General features: G+C 52.9%; 1 protein-coding gene across 2 annotated transcripts in view; it reads right to left on the reverse strand.

The window, feature by feature from the left end:
• Positions 1–24,580, reverse strand: part of ELMO1 (engulfment and cell motility 1) — a 274,563-nt gene that overhangs the window by 155,360 nt on the left and 94,623 nt on the right. For both annotated transcript variants that reach the window (XM_036453746.2, XM_036453745.2), the window contains one exon: positions 2,374–2,478. In XM_036453746.2, the coding sequence (XP_036309639.1) occupies positions 2,374–2,478 (105 nt within the window). The remainder of the gene's footprint in view (positions 1–2,373; positions 2,479–24,580) is intronic.

The following is a 24,580-nucleotide window of genomic DNA, read 5'->3' on the forward strand; positions in this document are numbered from 1 at the left end:
TAAAGGTTTAGTGTAAACATACTTTAAATTTTTAAACTTTCAATAAAATAGCTATCATGAAAGAACTTGGAAAAAAAAACAATTCTTAGTTACAAATACCCTCTACTTTATTTATACATTATAATTTTTTTCTGATTTGGAATAGTTTTAGGAACATACATGAGCCCTAGCTCAAAAGTGCACAAAACCATTGTAATTAATCTTATTTTTAAAGGAATTCTATGCCTAACCAATAAGCAGCAGTGCATGTGGACAAAAGGGCCACGTTTCCTTTAGAAATCGGTTTTTCACTGAAGTCCCTCCTGGAGGGAAGTGCTGAAGGGCTCCATCACACTCAGCTCACTCACAGTGCTTAAGAGCGCGCGCTGAGGAGAACGGGCTGAACGCATGGAGCTCCTTCTCGGGAGACATCCGCTGCTTGTGCAATTAACAACGCATTCGGCATCAGTAAGCTCTAATTTCAGGAACACTCTCCGTCCACAAACATGAATCCTTAATTCCGAATTCAATTTCCACACGGCTCGTTTTCCCACGCAACATTCCGGAGGCTCTACTACACAGTCTCTCAGAAATATTAATTCACTTCTTTGCAAGCAGATTACACTCCTAGAAAACATATCTGCGCAACAAATATACACACATTACAAGCCAAATGAAACTTTTATGAAAAAAAAACAAAACAATTTTCTTCCACGGCTTCACAAATCCAGGCATCACGCTGCATCGTAAACGCCTACAGTGATGTATGTCAATTACTTCTCACTAAGGCAGGGAGAGGAGATGCTTTTCTTAAGGGAGATTGCATTCCTGGCCACCATCTGATCTCCCATCTTTTGGAGAAATGCCTCAAACCCTTTGTCTAATCAAATTACAAATAATGTTCCAGGGGAAGCCGAAGCTCAGCAAGTTGCATCTATGGGAAAACGTGCCTGAGGTTTCTCCTCAGTCCCTTCACCTTCCCCCCAGCCCCCGCAGCGCCCTTCCCTCTGACAGCTGTCAGTCTGTTTTCTGTCAAGTCCGTTGCTATTAAGAAAAGCCCATTTCAAACCAAGTGCCTGCAGTTCCCAGGGTCTGGCGTCCGTGTCAAGGGGCCCTCCTGGGAAGCACGCTTTTCCTGGGGAAGATGTGCCGTGTACTATAGGTTTGGGCCAGCAGCCCCCCGCTGGGCATGGTTCCAGCCAAAGTAACAAGCCCTCACATTTCCAAATGCCCCCAGAAGAACAGTGCTCTCCTGTTGGGTGCAGACCAACGGAGTCGCCCACATTTGCGTCACTAGAGAACCATGGGGCCAGGCCCAAACCCCAGCGTCCCGGGGCCAGGGCGTCCCGGAGCCAGCGCCCCCGGGAGGGACGAAGAGATGCGAGTGACAGACTCTTACCATTCCTCATCTCCACCCCACTCTTCCCGCGCCAGACACCTCCTTCCTCACGCTCTACGCTGAGAGCTAGTCATCCTGGTCACTGCTCACCAGTTCTCGTCCCATTTGTTCACATCCTGCTCCACCTCAGCCTGGGGTGGCTGTACCCCATCCCCACTGAATCTGGGCTCCTCGCCCTGAGGACAGGCGACAGGTGTCGGCACAAGCCCAGGACCTCCAGCGGGACAGCCCCAAAGGGCAGCATCTCTGTCACGGTCCCTGCGCTCTCCTCATCCTCACCTCGTCCTCCCCACACCTGCCCGGCCCATCAGCAGGGGCACCTGCCCTTCTCCTCCACAGCTCCCTGCTGCTCCGGTGCTGGCTCTTGATCTCACTGTGTCTCCAGCAGCGGCCAGAGGTGGTGCCTGAGGGAACCCTGGCCCCTGCTCAGGAGTGTCAGAGTGAGGCCACAGTTCCCATTCTCCCCGGAGCCAGGCCTGGTTTGGTGGAGAGCTCATTTCTGTCCTTGGTACTGAAGCCTAAGAGCTTCTGTCATAATTAGCTATTGAACCACATACACCAGTTTTCCAGTACTACTGTATTTTTTAAATATGATTTTATTATTGGTTTTATTATAGAAAAGAAGGGAGAAGGAGAGAGAGAAACGTCAATGATCAGAGAAAATTTTTGATCGGCTGCCTCCTACAGGCCCCACACTGGGGATTGAGCCTGCGGCCAGGAATGTGCCCTGACCAGGAATCGAACCTGGGACCTTCCGGTTTATAGGGTGATGCTCAACCACTGAGCCACCCCTTGCTGGGCTGTACGATTGCCTTTTTCAATGCCATCACATGAAAAATACTCAGAGGTGGGAAGCCTTTACGGCACTGCCCCTGGTGGGTTTCATTTCATTTTAATTTTCACTTCACTGAGGATGAAAGCCAAGCCTCTGGGGGCGCCTCCATCCCTGTGAGCTTCAGCAGGAAGCCTGTGGCCTCGCGGGGCTGGGAGCTTACCCGGATGTAGGCGTCCTGGTGCTGCTTGGCAAAGTAGAGCATGTTGTCCAGGGCCAGCATCCCCGGGGGCGTCTGGGTGAAGTCCATGGCGGGATTGACATGATTCTGTGATGGAAACACAAGGTTGGATCGGGTTAATGCCTCAGTGGACCCACCAGCCAGCAGAGGTCTGCGGTCCCACCTCAAGACCGAAGCATCACAAGGCCAACTCCAAAGTAACCAGGCAGGAACGCACCCATCTCCATGGAAACCTGCTGGGTAGCAGTGGGAGCTTCTATCTCAGGGGCAGTGACGCCATCTCTTACACCCCGGTTAGGACACTCAGCTGAAGATCCAAGTACAAGATTATCCTCAGATGTAACACTGAGGGACAAAGGAAATACGGAACCACTGTGTGCCTGGGAGCTGTGCAGTGGTGAAGCCAACAGCATTTGGGGGAGAAAGAGCTGGGACGAAGCCACATGTCGGCCATCAGCTATTCACTCTGCACCTTCACTTCCTCATCTGCACACGTGTGCCCACCCGGCCCAGGGACTCTGTGAACGGTCCAGGGTTACACAGCGCGCAGGCCTTGGGCATGGACACCGGATAGAAAGCAGCTGTCCCCGGGGTCCCCTCACCTGCCTGCTCCCGGGGAGTGTGCTGACCTGCGCTCACTGCAGTGTGAGAACCAGGAAGACAAAGCCATTCTCCCAGGTTCAAGGTCACCCACAAGCCTCTTGTCCAAGGAACAAACCACGCCCCACCATTAACCCTCAGACAGGACCACGCCTCCCAGTCCTGAACATGCATATACAGATGGTGAGTGCTTTAAGAGAACTCTTTTTTTTGTTGTTGTTAAATACCTGAAAAAGCAATGTTAAAGAGGCATTAAAAACCCTGCTTTCATCTCAGGACATAGGCAATTTGTGTGAACTACATATTTATGTTTTGTTCCTAAATACTTGTGAATGAGCAGCGTGGCTCTCTGAATTGCCAGGACATTTTGGTTCCCTGTAGTTTTTCTAACGGGTTCATGAAGGACTTCTTGTTCACTTCCTCAAGGTTCAAACAACCCAGGCTCCTGTGCCTTAGTGAGAGAACACGGACGCTGCCTTCCCGTGCTCCGGGAATGTCTGAGAAGGGAATGTGCTGAGCTGCAAACATCTGAAATGCCAGCAGGGCGGCGCTGCCTGCGGCCACGGTCCTGTCAGAGCTTCCTGCCCTCCCTCTCGGTGCCTCAGTGGAGGGACTTGGTTTTCATTCAGCATTTTATCCCAACTCATTTATTCAGATGTTGGAAAGTTTTAAAAACAGCAAAGCACCACTTATAGTAAGAGGGACAGATCTCATAGAATAAATATAATTATATCAAAAACGCACTTCACCGGACACATCAAAGACAGGGGGCTTCAGCTTTCCCCTGATGTTCACGGAGGAAGTAAGGTTTGTGTTCAACAGCGGGGAAATCAAAATGCTGGACATCAGTGATCAGAGATTTCATCTAAAAACAACGTGTGATGAAAGACTGTAATACCCTCAGTCCTCCAGAGAGCAGTGGAAGGTCTGGCACCACACACAAATGTATTGTGATTTGGGAACACTAGACTTTGGTGAACACAAGTAACGTCTTAGGAAATTACTGTGAGCTGAGCCCTTTCGGGTCATCGCGCTGTCATCTCACCCAGCGCTCAGGCAGTGGCCTACCTCCCCACTGGCTGAGGAGGAAGCCGCAGCGCCACCTGCAAGCCGGGTGCGTTTGCTTTGGTGCTGCTAGCATTTTGGTGCTACACAGACTGAGGACAGTTGACTTGAGAAAAATGTAGGCTGCCCAATATTAGCTGCCACCCAGCAAGGTCCCACTGACGAAGAGGAGTGTGCCCGTGGAGAGAGGAAAGTATGGCAATGATTTCAGACCTGTTTCTAGTGTTGGTCACTGAGTCTATTCCAAAAATAAATACACAGCCGAAGCCGGTTTGGCTCTGTGGTAGAGCGTCAGTCTGCGGACTCAAGGGTCCCGGGTTCGATTCCGGCCAACGGCATGTACATTGGTTGCGGGCACATCCCCGGGAGGGGGTGTGCAGGAGGCAGCTGGTCGATGTTTCTCTCTCATTGACGTTTCTAGCTCTCTATCCTTCTCCCTTCCTCTCTGTAAAATATCAATAAAATATCTTTTTAAAAATAAATAAAAATAAAATAAATAAATACACAAAGAGGGAACCAAATGACAGGTTAGTTTCTCTGGATCTAACTGGAACAGCCCCCAAAGCTACTGGTGGCAGCTAGTGAAGCTGGCCCTGGAGAAGGTCCCATGGCTCCAAAGTCATCAGTCTTGCTTACATTTAATCCCCAGGACCCCTCAAAGCCTCCTCCTATCAGCCTTCCCCCGTATGCACACCTGGGGACCAACAAATAGGGTGCCACTGATCTCAAAAGGTCTTGGAGTTAAATAATATAATTTAATTTTAGGGTTCTTTTAAAGAAACATGTGGCTATTTAGCAAATAGTCTCAATAAAATAATGCCTGTGTGAGGCCATGAATTCTGCAAAGAACCTTCATGCACTAATTCTTGATCCTCCAAGTAGACTCCATTATTATTTTCCCATGACAGGGAAGGAAACTGAGGCAACTGGGTGTCTGGGGAGCTTGCCCAAAGTTTAGAACCAGAATTTGACAATCCCACTTAAAACTGCTTCAAAAAAAATAAATACCTTTGGATAAATTTAACCAAGAATGTAAAAAGCCTATACTTGGAACATTATCAGACACTCAAAAAAGAGAATGAAGAGGATACATAAGTGAAAGCATGTACCATGTTCATGGACAGGAATCATTAACATCATTAAAACGGCCATACTACCCAAGGCAATCTACACATTCAATGCAATTCTATCAAGATACCAATGGCATTTATCTCAGAACTCAAACAAATATTCCAAAAATGTAAATGGAACCACAAACGACCCCAAATATGCCACAGCAATCTTGAGAAAGAACAAAACTACCTGATATCAAACGATACTACATGGCCCTGATAATCAAAACAGCATGGTACTAGCCTAAAAGCAGACCTACCGAGCAATGGGACAGAATAGAGAGCCCCAAGTAAACCCACACCATTATGGGCAATTACTATTCAGAGTACAGGCTTTTCTCCTGGGTTTCAGTGTTCAGATGTTGAAGTTCACAGAGATGCCCAATGCAGAGGACCTCAGCTGTGGTCCTCCGACGTCCACATTACTCGCTCAGGGATAATGAGCTTGCGGTCCATCCTTTTTAAGGAAAGCTACAATTTCTCCACCCGCCCTGGGTATGACAGACCTCTCTCTCGCTCTGATGTTCAGCCCACCATTCCTCTGGTCTCTGACAAATAGGCTGCTGCTCAGCAGAAGCCAATTAGAAAGCCGCCGTGGTTTTCTGGGGCTTGCCCCACATTGGGAAGCACCCCCGCACTGCAGGTGAAAAACAAATGGCTTTTTGGTGGTGAGTGAACCCTGTTCTCTCTTTCTGCCTCTTTTTTAACTCCAGGTTCCATTTTCCCAGCTCCTCTCTCCCTCAAATTATTGCTTCCTTTTTCCCTTTTGGCTTTAACCGTCGGGGAAGTAATTTACAACCTGGATGTTGGTCACAGGCAAACGAAAAGAATTACATGCTGCAAGGCTGGGAAGCTTTCCACGCTGAGACAAAAATACTCCGAGGGCCCGGCGAGGTCTGCAGTCCCCGCCTTCTTATTTCTGACACGCTCTGGATACGGACTTATTTTCCTCTCTTGTTCCGGGTATTTTTCCCACCTGTCTTGAAATAGAAGCTGTGTGAGCTTTGATAAATGGCTCGAAATGTTCCCTTGTCTTACAGCAAAGCTTGTGTACCTCTGTGCATCCTTCTGAAATGCCATTCCTCAGTTCCTGCGGAATGCTGCTTGGTGAACCGTATCAGACAGCCCTCCCTTCCGAAGCACCAGGGCTTTTCATTTTGGGGAAATGACACCAACGCTGAAGGGAGCACACGACTCTGCTCTATAGTGAGCGCCCTAATGGGGTTCGGTGCGGAGGTCTGGAGATCTGTTTCTCTTCCTATGTAGCTGGTTTTCAGCTGAATTATTTCAATGATATATCCAAGAGGCAGTTTGCAGGCTAAGACAGAGACGCGCTCCACCTGTGCTGGGCCCTACCCCAAGGCCACTGGAGAGCTGGAACGGACCTGAAATACCACCTGGGCCGGTCGCCTTATTTTATAGACAAGAGCCAGGGCTGCAGGGTCCGAACCTCCAGGGGGGCTGGCCACAGCCCCGGTCTCCGAGTCAGGGGGGCCGATTGGGGTGGACAAGCTGCCTCTCTAACAAATTCCCAGGGGTGCAGGTGCTGCTGGAGGGAGACCACAGCTGGAGATCCACGGGTGACTAGACTGACTCAACACAGGAAATATCAAAGTCAGATCAAGACCCACTAATTCCTCGGATCCTGTGCACCACCTACGACACTAGGACTGAAACCCACGTTCCACGTAGCAAATGTACCTGCTGCTCAGCCCCTCGGCCTTGGCCTCTCCTTGAGAAAACACGCCTTTATTCAGAAAAAGGAGTGGTCATGGGGGAGCCTCTCACTTCCCCCAGGGCTCACATTCCTAACGCAAGCCACATGCGTGGCTGCCTCCTCGGGAGGCGGGAGGCTGTCCCCAGCCCTGAGCCCTGGCCCTGCACCTTCCTGGCGGGGGTCCGTGTCCCACACCCCGAGCGAATGCTGAGCGACCTGCGCTGCTCAGTGCCCGGGGCCAGGCCGCTCCTTCCTGAGTGCGGATGAGACAAAGAGCTGATGCCAGGGGCTCGTCAGTGGGCATGCCACGGGAGGGCCTCTGAGAATTTAGGAGTTCCCGTCTGTGCAACATGAACGCCTGCATGTGTCCAACAAAGAGAAACCACCTGTAGAGCAAAGCCCACTGAGCAAATGGCTATTCCGTCTGAGGAGACCAGAATGTTTCTTGAGGCGGGAGTTGAGGTCACTTTCCCCAAAGGCGGCAGGCCCCTCGGAGCTCTGTCCAGCTGCACACACCTCCCCGCTCTCCCTCCCACCCAGAGAGGATCATGTGGGTGTTTCAGCAGACTCCCCAGAAGGCCAGGTACCAGCCCCGGATGCACCTGAACATCCACGGGGGTTTGAGGGGAAAAGGGGCTGGGAAAATTCCTGATGTCCGGGCTGTACTCCGAATTCCAACTGAGGGGTTCTTGTTTGAGAACCAGGCAACTGGATTTTTCAAGTTTCCCAGAGTGCCCCAAATCCAGCCAGGGTTGAGGACACGGTCCCCAAGTTTGAGCGTGGCAGAAGCTCCCTGAGGGCCTGTTCAGACAGGTGGCTGGGCCCACCCCTGCCTCTCCAATTCGGTGGGTCTGGCGAAGGGCCGAGGACTTGCTTCCATACACGTTCCCAGCTGCTCTGCTGGTCTCTGCGCCACACTTGGAGGAACCACTGCTCTCAAGCCGCAGTCACACTACACAGGAGTGTGTGAGGGACCGATACCCACCAGCCGATGGCGCTGGAAATGTGATTCCCTGCCCAGGCTTTGGTTAGGCCTGGACCTTTCCTGAAATGTGGGCCTCAGGCTGGACAGACAGCTTCTGAGTTGGCACAGGGCTGGTACTCGCTCACCTTGCTGCCTCGCACATTTATATCTGACTTTGCAACACACACACACACACACACACACACCATCCCTCTCTGGGAGTCCAGAAGCAACCTTTAGGAGTCTTTGGATTCTGGATTTGTAATCTTGCCCTGAAGCTCATTAAAAACCCATTGCCTGGATGACAACAAAGAAGGCATCCCATCAGGTCTGTCTGAGGGTGGCGAGATGGTGGGACCAGCACTGTGGGCATCGAGCCGGCAGCCCAGATGCCTGATTCCAACTAACCTCCCCAGCTACCCAGGGAGGCGAGTGCCATTAACGAGGTAAATGTATGTCTCTTCCTACAGCGGAGGGTCAGACCTGTGACTTGTACAGGATCACCACTGGTAAGTGGGCCGTCACCACTTCCATTCTGCAGCCTCTCTTCCTCCTCAGGTTCAGAGGTCTTCAGAGAATGAGAAGGTGGGCCCCATTAGCAAGAAGAAGTTCAATTAGAGGAATGTAAAGTCTTGTAACGAGATTTTTTAAGATTCAAGAAACACATCTATGGAATAAGGGAGACCCGGCTTGTGAATAATTCATGAGCTCCCAGCTCTTCATCATTAAAATTTGATTCTTTTAGGTAAAGCACTGAGGATCGGCAGAAAAAAATATACCAAAGATGCTAAGGGTTCAGGCCAACCTACTCTAAACCACCTCGCACCTGCTGTGCCCAGTCTCGTCTGGCCTAACGCCTCGGCTAGTCCATTCCCTTCACCTCCTTGTGGCCCCCGACCTCCAACCAGGCTTCGTTTCCTGAGTTGGCAAGCTCACGGCCAGCCTCTTGGGGGAGAACTCTGGTTCAACTGAGCTGTGGGACCACAGCCACCCTGTCACTAAGGAACCCCCTGAGGGCTCTGCCCTGGGAGGGCCCTGCCTGCTCACACTGGTGAAAGCTGAGAGCTGGCTACGCACGCAAGAAGAGTGGTTTCACGTGGAGGTCAGCAGGCTCTGACACGTGGGTTTCATGAACAAGAGCAGATCAAGGATACAGGAGGTCCCACTGACTGGCCCCAGGTCAGGCCAGCTGGACACAGCACAGGGTTCTGGGAGCCATGCCCATCACCAGCTCCTGGTGCACAAGAAACTATTCACAAAAGGGAGGCCAGGAAGAAGCAGTAATACCTGGGCAGAAAGATACATAAGGCCTGGCCAGCATGACTCAGTGGTTGAGTATTGACTTATGAACCAGGAGGTCACGGCTGGATTCCTGGTCAGGGCCCATGCCCAGTGTCAGGCTCAATCCCCAGTGTGGGGCATGCAAAAGGTGGCGATCAATAATTCTCTCATCATTGATTTTTTTTTCTCTCTTCCTCTCTGAAATCAATAGAAATACTATCTACACTAATAAGAGAGTAAGATGAAAACTGACCACACCTTTGTGATGCCCATCAGCCAATCAGGAGTATGCAAATTAACCCAACAAAGATGGCGGGTTAATTTGTATACACAGGTGCCTGCCAAGTGGCCAGGGGCGGGGCAAGATGCAGGCGTTCTGCACTGCCCCAGCCACTCCGGGCCTCTGGTCAGCATGGGAAGGCGGAAAGGCAGCTCCCAGCCAGAGCGAAAAGGCAGTGCTGGCAGCCAGGGGAAGGAAGGCCCATTCTTGCATGAATCTTCATACATCAGGCCTCTAGTGTGTGTGTGTGTGTGTGTGTGTGTGTGTGTGTGTAAAGCTGGAGAATACAGAGATATTTAGCCCTGGAGATAATAAAAGGGTGAGTTCTGTGTGGGAGGGAGGGGTCGGCGGGAAGGAGGCGGGCCTGGGCCACTCCTGTCTGTAGGCGTCTGAAGAATTAATGTCATTCTGCTCGGCCACAGACACAGGATGAGCAGGGAAGTGCCGTCCTCAGGAACACAGAGGCGAGGACGGCTCACGGCAGGAATGCTGTGCCCAGGACCAGAGGGCGAGGCCGGGATCGGAAGACCTGGGTGCCCTGAGCCTTGGTTCCTTCCTCTTCCCATCAGAGGGTGCTGGTGTCTACAGCCGTGCGGGGCCTGGGGGAGACGGTACATTCCATCCAAAGAAGAACTGAAAACAAACAGTGCTTGCCCTCAAGGTACGTCTGTCTCAGAAGAGAGTTGGTCAAAGTCTCAACAATACAGCTTGGAAGTGTGCAGACAGACAGACACACACACACACACACACACACACACACACACTCATAAAAAGCTGCACGCAAGGGGAGATCTCACCCACCAGCCCATTCTGGATTTGGGGAACATTTCCTTTGTTAAAAATGACGCGCTTTTTAAAGTTACTCTTAAGGTCGGAGAAGGCCGTGGAAAGGACGCCCTGTGCAGGGTTCCTGAGCACCGGCCGCTCTCCTTCAGGGTCTGGCGGAAGCAGGGTGGACTGAGCCCGGAAGGAGAGGGTGGGTTTAAGCGCTGTTTATTCGGGATGTTGATTTAGTAGTCAACACAGGGAGCTGCCATACAAACTCAATTAAGAAAGGCCTTGGGACTGAGCTCCTTTCAAATGAAGCTGGTTATGTTTTTTTAAGCCTTCATGAATAATGAAGCAATGCTGTCAAGGTTTATAAAGATATCTGCGCCTTTCCTGCCAGCTGAGCCCCGCAGGATTCGGAATAATCCGGGCCCAGCGGCTCATGCTCGCCATGTGGGCTCTTTCTTTCCCTTCACCCCCAGTTCCTTTTCCTGTCACTGCACTCAGAACCCCTTTTCCTCCCCTCTGGTCACCTGAGAACAGGATGTGAGCAGCCCAGTCACGCACAGTGGGTTCCTCGGTCTCCCCGTTGCCCCCATCCCGGGGAAGAACACAGGTGAGAGGGCCATTAAGAGACTCAGAGCATGTCCGGCCAGCCTGGCTCAGTGGCTGAGCTGTGAACTATGAAGCAGGAGATTACGGTTCAATTCCTGATCAGGGCACATATCTGATTTGGGGCTCATCATCAGTAGGGGCGTGCAGGAGGCAGCTGATCAATGATTCTTTCTCATCATTGATGTTTGTATTTCTCCCTCTTCCTTCCTCTCTGAAATCAATAAAAAAAAATCTTTTAAAGGACCCAGAGCATGTGCTCCAGTCACCCAGGGCAGACCTTGCTGACCCAACGGGCACCATGCCCTCCAGCCAGCACAGCCCCCAGGCCGGCTGGGGAGGAGACCACCACTGCCCTGTGGGTGAGACCTGTGACCTTGTGACCTTGTGACCGCGGAGCTGATCCTGGCACAGCTGCTGCAGATGAACTCACAGGTCAGAACTCACTGTGGCCTCTCAGTTGGGGCAGGGAGAGGGGGATGGTGAGCCCCTGATCATGGGAGGAGCAGCTGATACCCGCAGCGCTCCTGGGCGCCAAGAACTGCTCTATATTACTACCCAAGGTCCAAATCTGGCCTGCCACTTACTTCTGTACTGTTGGGAATCTAAGGTGTTTTCTTTATACATTTCTATTTTTATTCTTTTTTAAATAACCCAAAGAAGGAGAATCTGTGGCACATGAAATCCGAGTGTCCAGAGAAAGCTTTGAGGCCCGAGCATTTACATGCTGCCCAGGCTGCATCCTCCCTTGGCCGGAAACTAAAGTGTTACTACCGGCCTCCCGCAGGAAAGCCTCTGGCTCCTGTTCCCAGCGCGGTCCTCAGGGCCACCCTGAGACGAGGCGGACCACGTGAGAATGTCCTCTCACAGGGAGATGCCGGGGCAGGGAACTGTGGGACAGCGAGGCCTCCTGCAGGTGTCAGTGCTGCGCTTCCTGGATACACGCTGCAGGGCTTTGCAGACCCTGACGCTTCCCTGGGCACATCCCAGGCCCTGCAGGTGTGATGGTGAAAGGGGAGTAGGCAGTGGCCTCACTCCTGACCCAAGGCCCCCCGGTGTCGAGGCCCCCTCTGTCCTGCTGACCCCTGCAAACCTCACAGCGGGAGGGAAGGGAGAGAGGAAGCACCAGCTCAAAGGAAAAGCATCTGGCCCCCAAAGGCCCCGAGAAGCCCACCCCTGCCCCTCTCCCGGGCCTCTGTGAGCTTCAGCGGGAAGATGGGGAGGAACGCTGTGAACAGAGCCAGCCCCGGTGAGCCGGGAAATCAACTGCGGTGGCACGCTCCCTCTGAGGGGCCTCCTGCTCCATTCTGAAAGCCCCAGCTCAGCACCTGGTCCTGGCTCAGGCCTGGCTCCCCTCAGGGCACCGCTGGCCTTGAATTCAGCTCCAGTGTCATCAGCTTGAAGTGTGGCTTCTCTCAGGCCCCAAAGATCAAGCGTCTCAGCCCCCTCTCAGCCCTGCGCTCACAGAGCTCCCCAGCACTGGGCTCAGGGGGCTCCTTCCTCAACTGTCTTCCGCCCAGCACCAGCAGCAGCCAATTAAAGAAGCAAAGCTGCCCTGGTCGGTGGGGGGTTCGCCTGGCTGACCCAAGCGCTGAGAGGCGGCCGGCCCAGTTCTGTCAGGACACACGCCCGGGTTGTGGGCTCAATCCCCGTAAAAGGGGTGCAGGGGGCAACGAATCCTTTCTCTCTCTCTCTCTCTCTCTCTCTCTCTCTCTCTCTCTCTCTCTCCTCCCTTCCTTTTTCCCTCCCTTCCTTCCTCCCTTCCTCCCTCCCTTTCTCTCTCCTCCTGCTTCTTTCTCTCAAAAATACAATGTAAAAAAGCACACGGGGGAAAAGAAGTCACCTGAAGACCCTGGGGACAGCCTGCCTTCTGCAGCTGCCTGCACTGAACCATGGAAAATTCCAGTCCCGTCCCAGACAGCCCCTTGTGCTATTTATAAAGACTCTGGCAAGGAAGACTCGGCAGCATCTCTCATTTTTCGCTCTTTCATACATTCAGCAACATTTCACCTGACTTCCAGGTACTGAGTTACGTAAGCAGATGCGGCACCTGGAATATTCTGTTAATGCAAAAGCGGTGGCCCTGAGCCACTTCAGAGAGGAAGCACTTTAATCGCCATCTCAGGAAGACGGCATGGGAACACTGGGCAAGGTGATCAATGCGATGTTCAAATAACGGGAGTTTCCTCTTCACCATCTGTGTGCGTCTCATGACTGGCATTGACTGTGAAGCTGCCGCCCGCCAAGGCATAGTAGGAAGCCTAAATCAAATAAATATATATCCCAGGATAAAATGATGTCATCTTCCATACTCCCCAGCCAGGGAGCATTTGTTAACGGGTGGAGAGTCAGAGAGAAGGGGGGGTCTGATGCATGAAGGACTGGGCTGGGGAAAGAATAACTGGGCAGTGGGAGGGTAATCTGAACTAAGATATTCCCTGAAGGACAAGGGGGTGACTCCAGGGACCCACTACCCAGATGGTGGAGAACTTAGAAGACCCCACTCTTGGCACTTAGGGGAGACACAGACATCTGCGCCCAGGAGGCCTCCCTGAACCCCCAGGCTGTTCATGATCTGAACCCAACTCCAGCTCCGCCTGGAATCCCACAATTCCCTGCACAAGCCCCGCTCCAACTCCCAGAACTGTCTCATCCCAGGGTAGAATCACTTGCTGATCACCCTGGAATCACCAGTCAAAGGACAGCTCAGGGACCCGCCTTTGAACTTGGTCAACATGCACCGCCATGCCCTCAGGTTACTAAGCACAACCACCGAGCACCCGGTCCGTCCACAACCCCCTCTCAGAATAACCAGTCGGAGCTCTGCTTCACTTCAGAAATGTAAACCCTTATGAAATAAAATTTTCAAAAATGTAAAAACACAACTCAAAAAATGATTTACTCAACCCTGTAATGAAGAAATCACCAGCATTTGCAAACAACACTTTTAGGATGCCATCCCTGGGTTATTACACAGCTGGCTGCTGTCCCTCAGAGCACTGCGCCATTTGCAATGAGCTTCCTACTGGACCACCGACCAGGGAAAAACCTATATGCAAGCCATCACATCCAGGGTCTAGGCTCAAATAACTGTGAACAGCCAAGTCCAACATGATTTAATCCCTGAAGAACTGAGTAATCCTTGGTAAGACCTATTTTTTTATTTGTTCCAACATGACATTGAGTGGATGTGTCACCCGACATTTTATTTATTTTCTCCACTTTTGAGTAATATTTTAAATTGGTTTTAGAGAGAGAGAAAGGGAGGGAAGAAGAGAGGGAGAGAGGAAGAGGAAAAGGGAGAGGAAGAGGGAGAGGGAGAGAGAAAAAGAGAGAATTGGTTGTTGTACTTATTTATGCACTCATTGATCAATTCTTATGTGTGCTCTGTACAGGGATCAATGCTGGGATAATGGCTAACCAACTGAGACTGGCTAGGGATGAGTAATTTTCCATAGGAACCTACTGACTACACATTTCAAATAAGGGAAAACAGCTGTGGCTTGAGCCATGTTGGGTTGCAACTACAGATTTTTTGGTTGTTCTTCCATTTTGTAGTTAGAAGATTAACCTTTAATCTTTTTTTAATTAAGTATATTTTATTGATTTTTTTTACAGCGAGGAAAGGAGATAGTTAGAAACATCGATGAGAGGGAAACATCGATCAGCTGCCTCCTGCACACCCCCCACTGGATATGTGCCCACAACCAAGGTACATGCCGTTGACCGGAATCAAACCTGGGACCCTTCGGTTCGCTGGCCGATGCTCTATCCACTGAGCCAAACTGGTTAGGGCTCAACCTTGAATCTTAATTCTGCATTTCTTAGAGTAAACCAAATAGCTGACTCATTAACCTTTGTAACCCACCACTCACATACTCAAGCTGACTGCCTCTGGGTGTTGGATAAAGAATGGATGTCCACATTTGTGAGCACATTGAGGAAGGAAGGTTCGCACTTAACAATCTGAGACGTTTCAACATCTCAGCGCTGAGTGTCCAAGCTCAGGGTTCTGAGTGGTGAGCACTGCAAGCGCCCACAATCTCAAGGTCGCTCTCACCTGGAAGGTGAGCAGGTCTAGAAATTCCAGTTTAGTTAAGAAGAGTAGGAATTACTATTTCATCTGCCATCCGCTCTAAGGTGCACTGGTTTTCATATCCTACCAGTTCTAAATTCGTGTCAGATTTCACCATCAATAGCATCTTTCAATTGTTCTCAGAGGACATCAATCACAAAGTAATTTTCGTTTGAGAGGGCAGACGCCTATATAATCTTATTGACCGATTTCACCCCAATCAATTTCTCTAAAACGCACCAGCATCACACAGCAGAAGGAGGATCAGGGTCTGGAATAAAACCCCGAGACAACAGGAGAGCAGCTGTTCCCCCAACACCATGGGTGTGGGGAGCTCTGACTCTGCGGTGGGGGCCAATCCGGCTGGGGCACCCCTCCCCAGCCCAGTGGGCTCAGGGTGTTAAGTCTGCAAAGGGGGTGATGGAGCTGCTAGGAGCTCAGCACCAAGGGCTCATCATTCCTCTTCAGGTTCTTTTTAAACCGTGTTACTAAACTGTTTGCCAACACACAGACCCTGAGGAGCTGAGGAGCACGTGACCGGAGAGCTTGGCCCCATGGCTAGACGTTCAGAAGTGAGACTCACCTATGTCCTTGCCTCGCTCTTTCTGCCTCTGTATTCACAGGTGTGACATGAGGTGCCATGAAGTCCAGCAGAGCTCATTGAATAAATGAATTATTTTAAGAAATACTGGAATAACAGGAAGTTTAGGTTTTGTGAGTTTTAGTTGTACATGAAACGCGTGTTCACCATCACGGGCACCTCGGACGGTGACATTTGGGCACACACGCGGATACAGTGGCAGGAAGCTTGCCCGGGAGCTTCTGCCTGAACGTGTGATGTTGGCTACATATAAGCCGTCCGTTCCTCGCTACGCGCACGCCTTGCTTTCTCTCTGACCCACCTCACCCCGGCGGGAAGCAATGCAGAGCACCGAGCATCATAAGCTGCACACAGCAAAGCGGCTCCTGAACCCAGGAGATCCGGACCAAAGACTAAAAGTCAGGAACCTGGGCCCAGTGTTTGCTTCTGGGGAGGAGAAAGGGTGAAGGGAACCCTTTATCACTTTTTTCCTTGGTATCTTTTGAATTTTGCACTATTATCTGTTCAATGTTTCAGTGAAGATATGGTTTACACAAAAACTCATCATTCAGGAAAACACATTTTCACCGCAGAAGAGACAAGTCATTGGACAATTAAAAGAGCCTCCCACGACCACCCTGTGAGAAACTCTCGAAGAGGGAGCCGCGTCCTGGGACTTGGAGCGAGTGTGACATCCGGAGGATGAGAGAAGCCTGCGGCGTGTGGGGAGCTTTCATTTCAGGTGGCTTTTCCTGCCGACTCATTTCTGTCTCTCCTCTCCCTTAAAACTAGAAAGGATTTGAGAGTAGAGAGAGGATTTTCTATATTTTTATTAAAAACAAAGAGTGTTTCATGCTGAAATCCTTTCAGAGCCACTTGTGAGATTCTGGAAAAGAGCTTGACTCTCAGTATCTAGTAAGTGCTCTCCCCACCCTTCCAGGGCCTTCGCCAGGTGAGGGGACACACACACACACACACACACACACACACACACACACGCCATCATTCACAGAGGCTGGGCTATGGAGGCAACCCCTTCCTCAAGGTCAGCTTGCTAAGGCCGAGACTCGCTTAGAGAAGAGAAAGCTTGCCTTTTACGGGGCCTCTCTCGCCTGTGGACTCATCTGAGAACCCACCCCAACCCAAGTGCACACACACACACACACACACACACACACGCACACACACACACGGCCCCTGCTCCTCGGGCTTTCCTGCTGAGTGAAGAGGAACCGCGGGGAGGGGAGGGGGGGCGATGGGGGGGAGGGCTTGTGTGTGTGTGGGGGGGGGGCTCGCCCAGCCTCCGGGGACTCCAGGGCTTACTGACTGACAGCAGGGCCCTGTCTGCCCGGCTCCTGGTGAAACCGTGCCATCTGGCGTGTGTCTGCGCAGCACCTCAGTGATGACTAGAAGGTCGCTGACACTCACCGCTGCTGTCTGACCCGCGAGCTGACTTCCTTAATTAGGAAAGGAAACCATGATTGGGGGCACGTGTTAAGTCTTCCGTCTATACCCCTCCCCATTCGATTTATTTATGCGTCTCAACCGAATGAGTATCATCCGTCCATGCTCAACCCCCTCCCGCTTCTTTGTGCCTATGAGGGTGCCGGGCAGTCAGCGTGGTTCTTGTTTTCCATCTGCAACAGGAAGCCGTGAGGAGGATGGTCCCCTGGGGCCTCCTCGGGGAGCTAAGCCCACGTCACTGGCAGATCCTTGCTCCAGGGGGTCGGGTTGGGGAAATCTATAGATGTCTAGTCGAACCACCAAAAACCAAGCCCCACGATAGCTTTGGCTAGAAAACGGAATGAAAAGCCTTTTGCTTTTTCCCTAAACAGCCTGCCCAGAGGCTGGCGCGAAGAGAAAGGAGTCGGTGCGCCCCGGCTGTGGACACATCAGCCTGGCATCAGAGCCCACCGCCATCTGTCTGAGCAGCTGTGTGGGGACAGCGTCTGGCTTTTCATGATCCGGCTCCAGGCGCTGAGCTTCACTGTCACCAACGCCCGGGCCTGCCCGAGCCCCCACGTTCCCGGCTGAGCCACGCTCCAGGCGCCGCCCGGGAAGGCACCCCCTCCATGGGGACGGCCTTTTCATTCCACCCGGGGGAAGGTCACCACTGCAGTGAGGTGGAACCCAGCTTCCCGCCACATAACCGAGTCTGCCCGAGATCCCGAGGCGGCACCCTGAAATCACGCCCACTGCGCCCTGTCTGCAGCCTCTGCCATCAGGACCCCGCCCGGCAGCCCTGCATCCCACGCCTTTCCCCAGGAGCGGCCTCACTGAGCCCCGTCGCTGTGGGCGGCTGCTCCCAAGCGCTGGGACGACTCCTAAGTCACTCTTCACAGCGTAGGCAATCTCCACTCTGCCTCCCAGGTGTTCCCCCTGAGCCGGCCGGGCTTCTGAGAGAACCACAGCCTTCCAGGAGCTAGAGGCCCACCAACAGGAAGCGGAACTGGAGGCATACACAGAGGTCCTGATACCCAGAGCACAATGCAAGCTCACTGCGAAAGCAGCCTAAAAAGCCACCTGTTGGATGGAAGACAGCAGGAATGCATGTCAATCCTCGTGCTGCAGTGAGGGTGTGATGTGCAGTGAGGGTGTGGTGTGCAGTGAGGGTGTGATGTGCAGTGAGGGTTAGTGTGCAGTGAGGGTGTGATGTGCAGTGAGAGTGTGGTGTGCAGTGAGGGTGTGGTGTGCAGTGAGGGTGTGGTGTGCAGTGAGGGTGTGATGTGCAGTGAGGGTGTGGTGTACAGTTTGGGTGTGGTGTGCAGTGAGGAGGTGGTGTGCAGTGAGGAGGTGGTGTGCAGTGAGGAGGTGGTGTGCAGTGAGGGTGTGGTGTGCAGTGAGGGTGTGGTGTGCAGTGAGGAGGTGGTATGCAGTGAGGAGGTGGTGTGCAGTGAGGGTGTGGTGTGCAGTGAGGAGGTGGTGTGCAGTGAGGGTGTGGTGTGCAGTGAGGAGGTGGTGTGCAGTGAGGGTGTGGTGTGCAGTGAGGAGGTGGTGTGCAGTGAGGGTGTGGTGTGCAGTGAGGGTGTGAAGTGCAGTGAGTGTCTAGTGTGCAGTGAGGGTGTGGTGTACAGTGAGGGTGTAGTGTGCAGTGAGGAGGTGGTGTGCAGTGAGGAGGTGGTGTGCAGTGAGGGTGTGATGTGCAGTGAGGGTCTAGTGTGCAGTGAGGGTGTGGTGTGCAGTGAGGGTGTGGTGTGCAGCAAGGTTACATAATTTTCCCGAGGTCACACAGCCTCAGAGAGCCTAGTCTGGGGTGTGAAGGCAGGTCAGCTGACTGAAGCAATAGATTCCCAATCACTGCCCTGTGTCTTTAGGAAAACAAGGTTTAACTTGTGGGTGAGACATACATTGAGCATCGTAGCCCTGGCAAGGGCACGGGTACTCTCAGTAGCAGAAAGACCTCTGCATACACACAACACACCCGTTCACATAAAGTACGGTATTTTCACGTGTAGGCCAACATACAAGGTGTAGTGCCTCCCTCTCACTGCCCTCCTCCTCCAACAAAAAGAACCACTCAACACTGGTTTGAATTCACTTAGCCCGGGCTCCGAGGATGAGGGGTGAAGAGGGACAGGGTTTGGGCCGAGCTTTGAGGAGGCACTGCCCATTCCCCATGGCCAGTAGGTGGGAAACTGTGCGAAGGTGCTGCCCCCTGGTGGCAGGCGAGGCAAGCAGCGCAGCACAGTAAAGAGGCGCTTCTGGCCCTGTGGGCAGTTAACATGGGCCCCGCCTCGCAGGCACCGTGTGCTTACCCGCTGGCCAATTCTGCCCGGACTTCACGTAACAACCCCGCCGCTACCACACTCGGGGCTCCCTGAGAGTGAGGGGGAGGAAGCACAGGGGGCCACAGGCGGGGGTGTCTAACAGCAGACCCCCCTCCGCCTTCGCCGCGGGAAAGGTTAAAAGTCACTCCCCAGGCAGCTGAAGGCCTCTGGCCCCGGCCCCCCTTTCTCATCTGCATTCCTGAGCGCCTCAGGAGGCTGCAGCGGCTTGGGCACGACAAAACCACCACCGGACCCCGGTGCCACCGAGTCCTCACCCTCAGCATCTTCAGACGGGAAACCGGGGGGGGGGGGGGGGGGGGTGTCCATCTATGTCACCAGCTGGCTGTGAAGAGGGGTGAGGAGAGCGTGTCAAAGCCGAGGAGAGGCCCTGGCGTTGGGCAAGGACACACAGCACCCCTTGTTCTCTCTCCCCAGACGGTGAGCCAGAGAGAGGCCAACACTGAGGATGCTTCCTTTTCCTTTTCTCCAAGGCCCCACACAACGAATGTCACGAGGGCGACCCTCCGAATCAGAATCCTTCATTTAAAAAACACAAGAATTCAAACAAGGTGGCGAGAAACAACGTGAATAACACGCCAATTCGTGGAAAGCAGGAAGGATTTTAAAACGGGAAGTACAAATAAATCTCTAAAGGAAGGTTTCAAAAATGTCCTTATGTTTTGACAGGAGCCTAATTATCTCTGCTAAGGAAAAAATCCTAAATGGGGATAAATAGTTCTACACAATATGTTCATTGAATCTCTCTCCCTCTCCCTCTCCCTCTCCCTCTCCCTCTCCCTCTCTCTGCAATATATGGTTTTAAATCCTTAAGAATGCAAAAGAACGCCTAAGTGAATTACAGTTCGATCCCTTAATGAGATGTAGCCACTATCCATGACTTTATTGAGGTTTGCTGATGACATATGGAAGCGATAAGAAATCGATCGTCCCACCTCCTCCAGGTGAAGAGCAGAGCTCAGGGGGAGGCGCAGAGGAAGCATGCTGACCAGAGGCTGTGCTGGCCTGGGGAGGGGGAGGCGGGGCGGGGGGAGGGGGTCCCAGTCTCCCTGCAGCTGCCTGTGTCTTTGCTTTGGTCCTTCACAACACCGTCTCCTCTTCAAACAGAGATGAGCTCACTGGGTTCGCAGGAAGAAGTCTCGTTTCAAAGTGAGGCACACACCCGAAGAGGGACGAGAATGCTGAAAAGGCCCAGGGTCCTTCTCAGTTGTCTGGGAACCAGCTCCGGAGACAGTCCTATCTCCATGGAGAGCTGCAGGGCCCCGAGTTCACGGAGAACGGCCTGCCCCTGCCTCTCCCCTTCAGAATGCACAAGCCGTGAGTGCGCCAGGATGCTCATGGGCACAGAGCTTGCAATAGCCCGCGGTGCTATCCTCAGACTGGTGTCTGTCCCTTCGCCTGGGGAGGTCTGACAGTCTGCCTACGCAGACGAAATGCCGGGCCCAGAATGAGAAACCCACGCCCTGCAGCCAGGCCTGGCTCAGCGCCTCCTTCCTCAGGCCCGGGAGGGCCGTCTGCAGACACCTCCCGCCGGGTCACGTCACGGAATGCAGGGCCTGTGACGCACTGCCCTTCGGTGACTGTGTGGGGGGAGGAAAAGAACAAAAAGGCTCAGGACGGAGGATAGACGGAAGGCGGCCCCTCCCGGGGAGCTGGTGGATGGCTGCGTCCTTCCCAGGGCCTGAACCCGGCGCTGCGCCCCCAGCCCCAGGCCCAGAGGAGCCGGCGCTGGCCCAGGTCTCCTCGGACGCGGGTACGGGCTCAGGGGGCAGATCCCCGAAGCTGGGCAGCGGCAGCAAAGCACAGGGAGAAGCGCGGGCCGAGTTCACAGCCAGCGGCACCTGGGCCCTGACACCGCCAGGCCCGGGGCAGCGCGGAGGGCTGTGTGCAGGGGGAGCCGCCCCGGACGGTGCTGTCTGCAGCGGGGCGCGGACTCTCCTGGATCGATGCTGTGGCTCTGAGCGCCCCCCCCTTCAGCAAATTCCCACGGGCGACCCTGAGGACCGACTGAGTCAGCGATGGCCCATGCTAGCTCTGAGCGGCAGAAAGGCAGAAGGCAAGGGAACCACTGCCTTCCCACAAGGCTCCTGGGGTGTCAGTGCCTGCCTTGCTGAACGATGGAATGACCTAGATGCCAGGGCTCTGGCCTGGCGGCCCCCAGGGTGAGCACCCGTGTCGAAGCTCCTGTTTCTGCTCTGACCCAGCTGGTCATGGAGAAGAACGTGGTCCCATCATCCAGGCGTCTTCAAACTACGGCCCGCGGGCCACATGCGGCCCGCAGAGGAGTCTGATCCGGCCCGCCAGGTTTTTTGGGCAGTGAGTGCAGCCGAGGTGTTACAGTAGGAATTAGTAGTTCATATAGTCCGGCCCTCCAGCTCTCTGAGGGACCGTGATCTGGCCCCCACTTTAAAAAGTTTGAGGACGCCTGATTCAGGGGGACACGCAGACCCAGGCTCATCACAGCCACCGATCCCAGTGGCAGTGGCACGAGTCAGAACGTACTGACACTGTCTCGGTGCCAGGCAGGTTTCTAGGAGCGTGGCATCTGTTAGCCCATGCATGTCCATCACCAGGTTGGGTGAGCTCTGCTCCTGCGCCCGCCTTGTGAATGCAGAGACTGCAGCACAGAGAGGTCAGGGACGTTGTCCAAGGCCACACAGCACGGAGCCGGCCGGCAAACCTGGGGAGTCTGCCCACAGGCGTGCTCGTCTAACCTGCGCCCCGTTAGTCTCAAATGGACGGGCTCTTTCACACGTTACAAAGTCTGTGGCCCCTACGCATCCCCTGGCACCTGCTGGATGGAGCCCGGCAGCTCCAGAGCTCTGGGCACAAAGGAAGAATGCCGGAGGTGTGCACAGCACACTGGGGTTCATATCCGCACCCTTGCCCGGCCAGCACGGCTCAGGGGCTGAGCATCGGCCTACACACCAGGAGGTCACCGTTCCATTCCCAGTCAGCTCAGGCCCAGGTTGCAGGCTGGGCTGGGTCTCCAGTGTGGTGCATGCTGGAGGCAGTCGATCGATGTCTCTCTCTCATTAATGTCTCTGTCTCCCTATCCCTCTCCTATCCTCTCTGAAATCAATAAAAATGTATTTTAAAAAATAATTAATACTCTTGAATAAGTTGCCTCTTTCTGACACAGCCATGTTTGCTTTTAATCCTCACCTAAGGATGTGTGTGTGTGTGTGTTTTATTGACTTTTTAATTTTATTTTTGAGAGAGGAAGGGAGAGGGAGGGAGGGTAGGGAGAGATTGGTTGCTTCCTGCATGCGTTAGGACTGAACCCTCAACCTAGGTATGTACCCTGACCAGGAACAGAAACCCAAGCCTTTGGTGTAGGGGAGCCACACAGCCAGGGACACAGCGTTTTTTAGTGAGGACAAACTTTGTGGGTTTTTTAAGCCAAAAATGGGAGGCGGGAAATTTAGGCGGGAAATTTTAGTTCTTCTAAACCTATTTAAAATTAGCCCCAATAAGCACTCCACATTCTTAAGCACACAAAGCAGTTCCTTATCTGTATACACCTCTGAACACAGAACCGCAGAAGTGGCTGCTGAGAGAACAAAGAGCTGAGCGTGCTTCTAAAGGACCTACTCACGGGAAATACACGTCAAGAATCAGCTGACTTCCCCAGACAGCGTGGACTCACGTCCCAACACCACCAGTTCCCTTAGACGCCACACACCTCCTTCCTCCCCAGGTCACTGCTGTCACATGATTTCATTGTGCATCTTGTCACTCCCCCAAAATGTGATGGTCTTACTGTCCATATTCATGTGGATTTCCTGTTCCATTGTGTTCTTTCCTGTTTCCATGTTTCATCAGAAGAAGGTGCCAGATGTACAGGTGAGGCCCATGTACAGGACTGCCAGGACAGCCTGAGGAAAGTACCAGGGACGAGCCAGGAGATGTGGGGACCAGGTAAGACCTCGTCAGCCAGAGCAGCAGGCACGCCTGTCTCACTTAGCAGGGAGGCCACTGGGCACGCAGATGCTCCCAGTCCGTGGCCTGGGCCTGGGTGGAAGCTACAGAGCCCCCCTGCGGGGCTCCCAAGGCCCCGTCTTCTTCCTTCAACTTCACCCTCTGCTGGCGGATGAGCCTGGGTGTCACCCTGGCCGGTCCTCTGAGCTCAGCTGCTCTGGTTGGAAGCCAAAGGCTGTGTTTTGGCGCCATCTGGTGGCTGATTCTGCTCCAGCGTCACTAATGAAGGATTTCTCTCCCAGTTACATGGCGTTGGAGGGAGACCAGAAGAGATTAGGACGGGGCTTTGCATCCCAGATGGGAAGGAGTGTCTGATCAGATAGCACCAAGCACAGCGAAAATGAGGCAGAAAACAGAAGATCCGGTTCGGGGAACAGGCACATGAGTTCATGGGGACTGACTGGGCAGGGGTCTTGGTCACTGCTCAGCCTTCACCAAATGCTCCTGGGGTCCCTGGAAAGGATGGCTGGGTTGGGTGCACTGGCTATGATTGGCCAGAGCTTCCTGGCAGAGCCCCATCCACACTGAGCCCTCCTACTTGTGGGGCTCCCACTTAGAGAATTTTAGCGAGTGACACTGTTCTGTATGACTTACAAGTACCTACTAATTTAATCCACACTGCAAACCTATTGATAAAGGATAACCTTTATGCCCATTTAAAGATGAAGAAACTGAGACATGAAAATGTCAAGTAACTTGCCCAGGGCACTCGGCCTGAGAGTGGGAGAGCCAGCAATCAACCATGGGCAACCCGAGTCCAGGGCCTGAGCTTTATCTCCCTGCCACAGCCTCTAGGGACAGCTGACCTCCAGTAGCATTTAGATTAAGATGCTTCCTCCGTGGCTGGGACCAGGCACCAGGGACCACGATGGAGATAGCGATGTCTAAATACGCATCTCACCTCATCCCCTACCGTCTGTTTTGCAGAAAAAAACATAGTAAGCGCTGCATCTGCAAAGATGCATAATCACACTTGTGTAATGATGCATAATTATCTCCTGTCACTCAAGAAGGTAGGAAAACCCTTTTAAAAAATCTGAACGTAAATCTGTGTTAATCCTTTAATTTTTATTTTTTTTTCTTGTGCTTTGATATCTTGGGTCCCAGGGTTCGCTCACTCCTCGGAGAGAGGAAGCTGCAGGAGAAAAGTGTGAAGCTGGCAGAGGTCGGTTCATGAGATTTGAGGGAGAAAGCCATCTCCACAACATAAACGTACGGGGGAAGCTGGTCCAGGCTCGTAAGTAGGAAAGACAGAATTAAGATCTAGGCCCACTCCACTCCCACACTTGTTGTTCAACATTTCCCAAGATTATCCAAACCTCAGACGCTGCTGACGGGGCGGCAGGGAGGAGCGCTTAAGGGGTTAACA

The sequence above is a fragment of the Pipistrellus kuhlii genome, unplaced genomic scaffold (genome assembly GCF_014108245.1).
Source record: "Pipistrellus kuhlii isolate mPipKuh1 unplaced genomic scaffold, mPipKuh1.p scaffold_m20_p_26, whole genome shotgun sequence".
In the NCBI taxonomy this organism is placed as follows: domain Eukaryota; kingdom Metazoa; phylum Chordata; class Mammalia; order Chiroptera; family Vespertilionidae; genus Pipistrellus; species Pipistrellus kuhlii.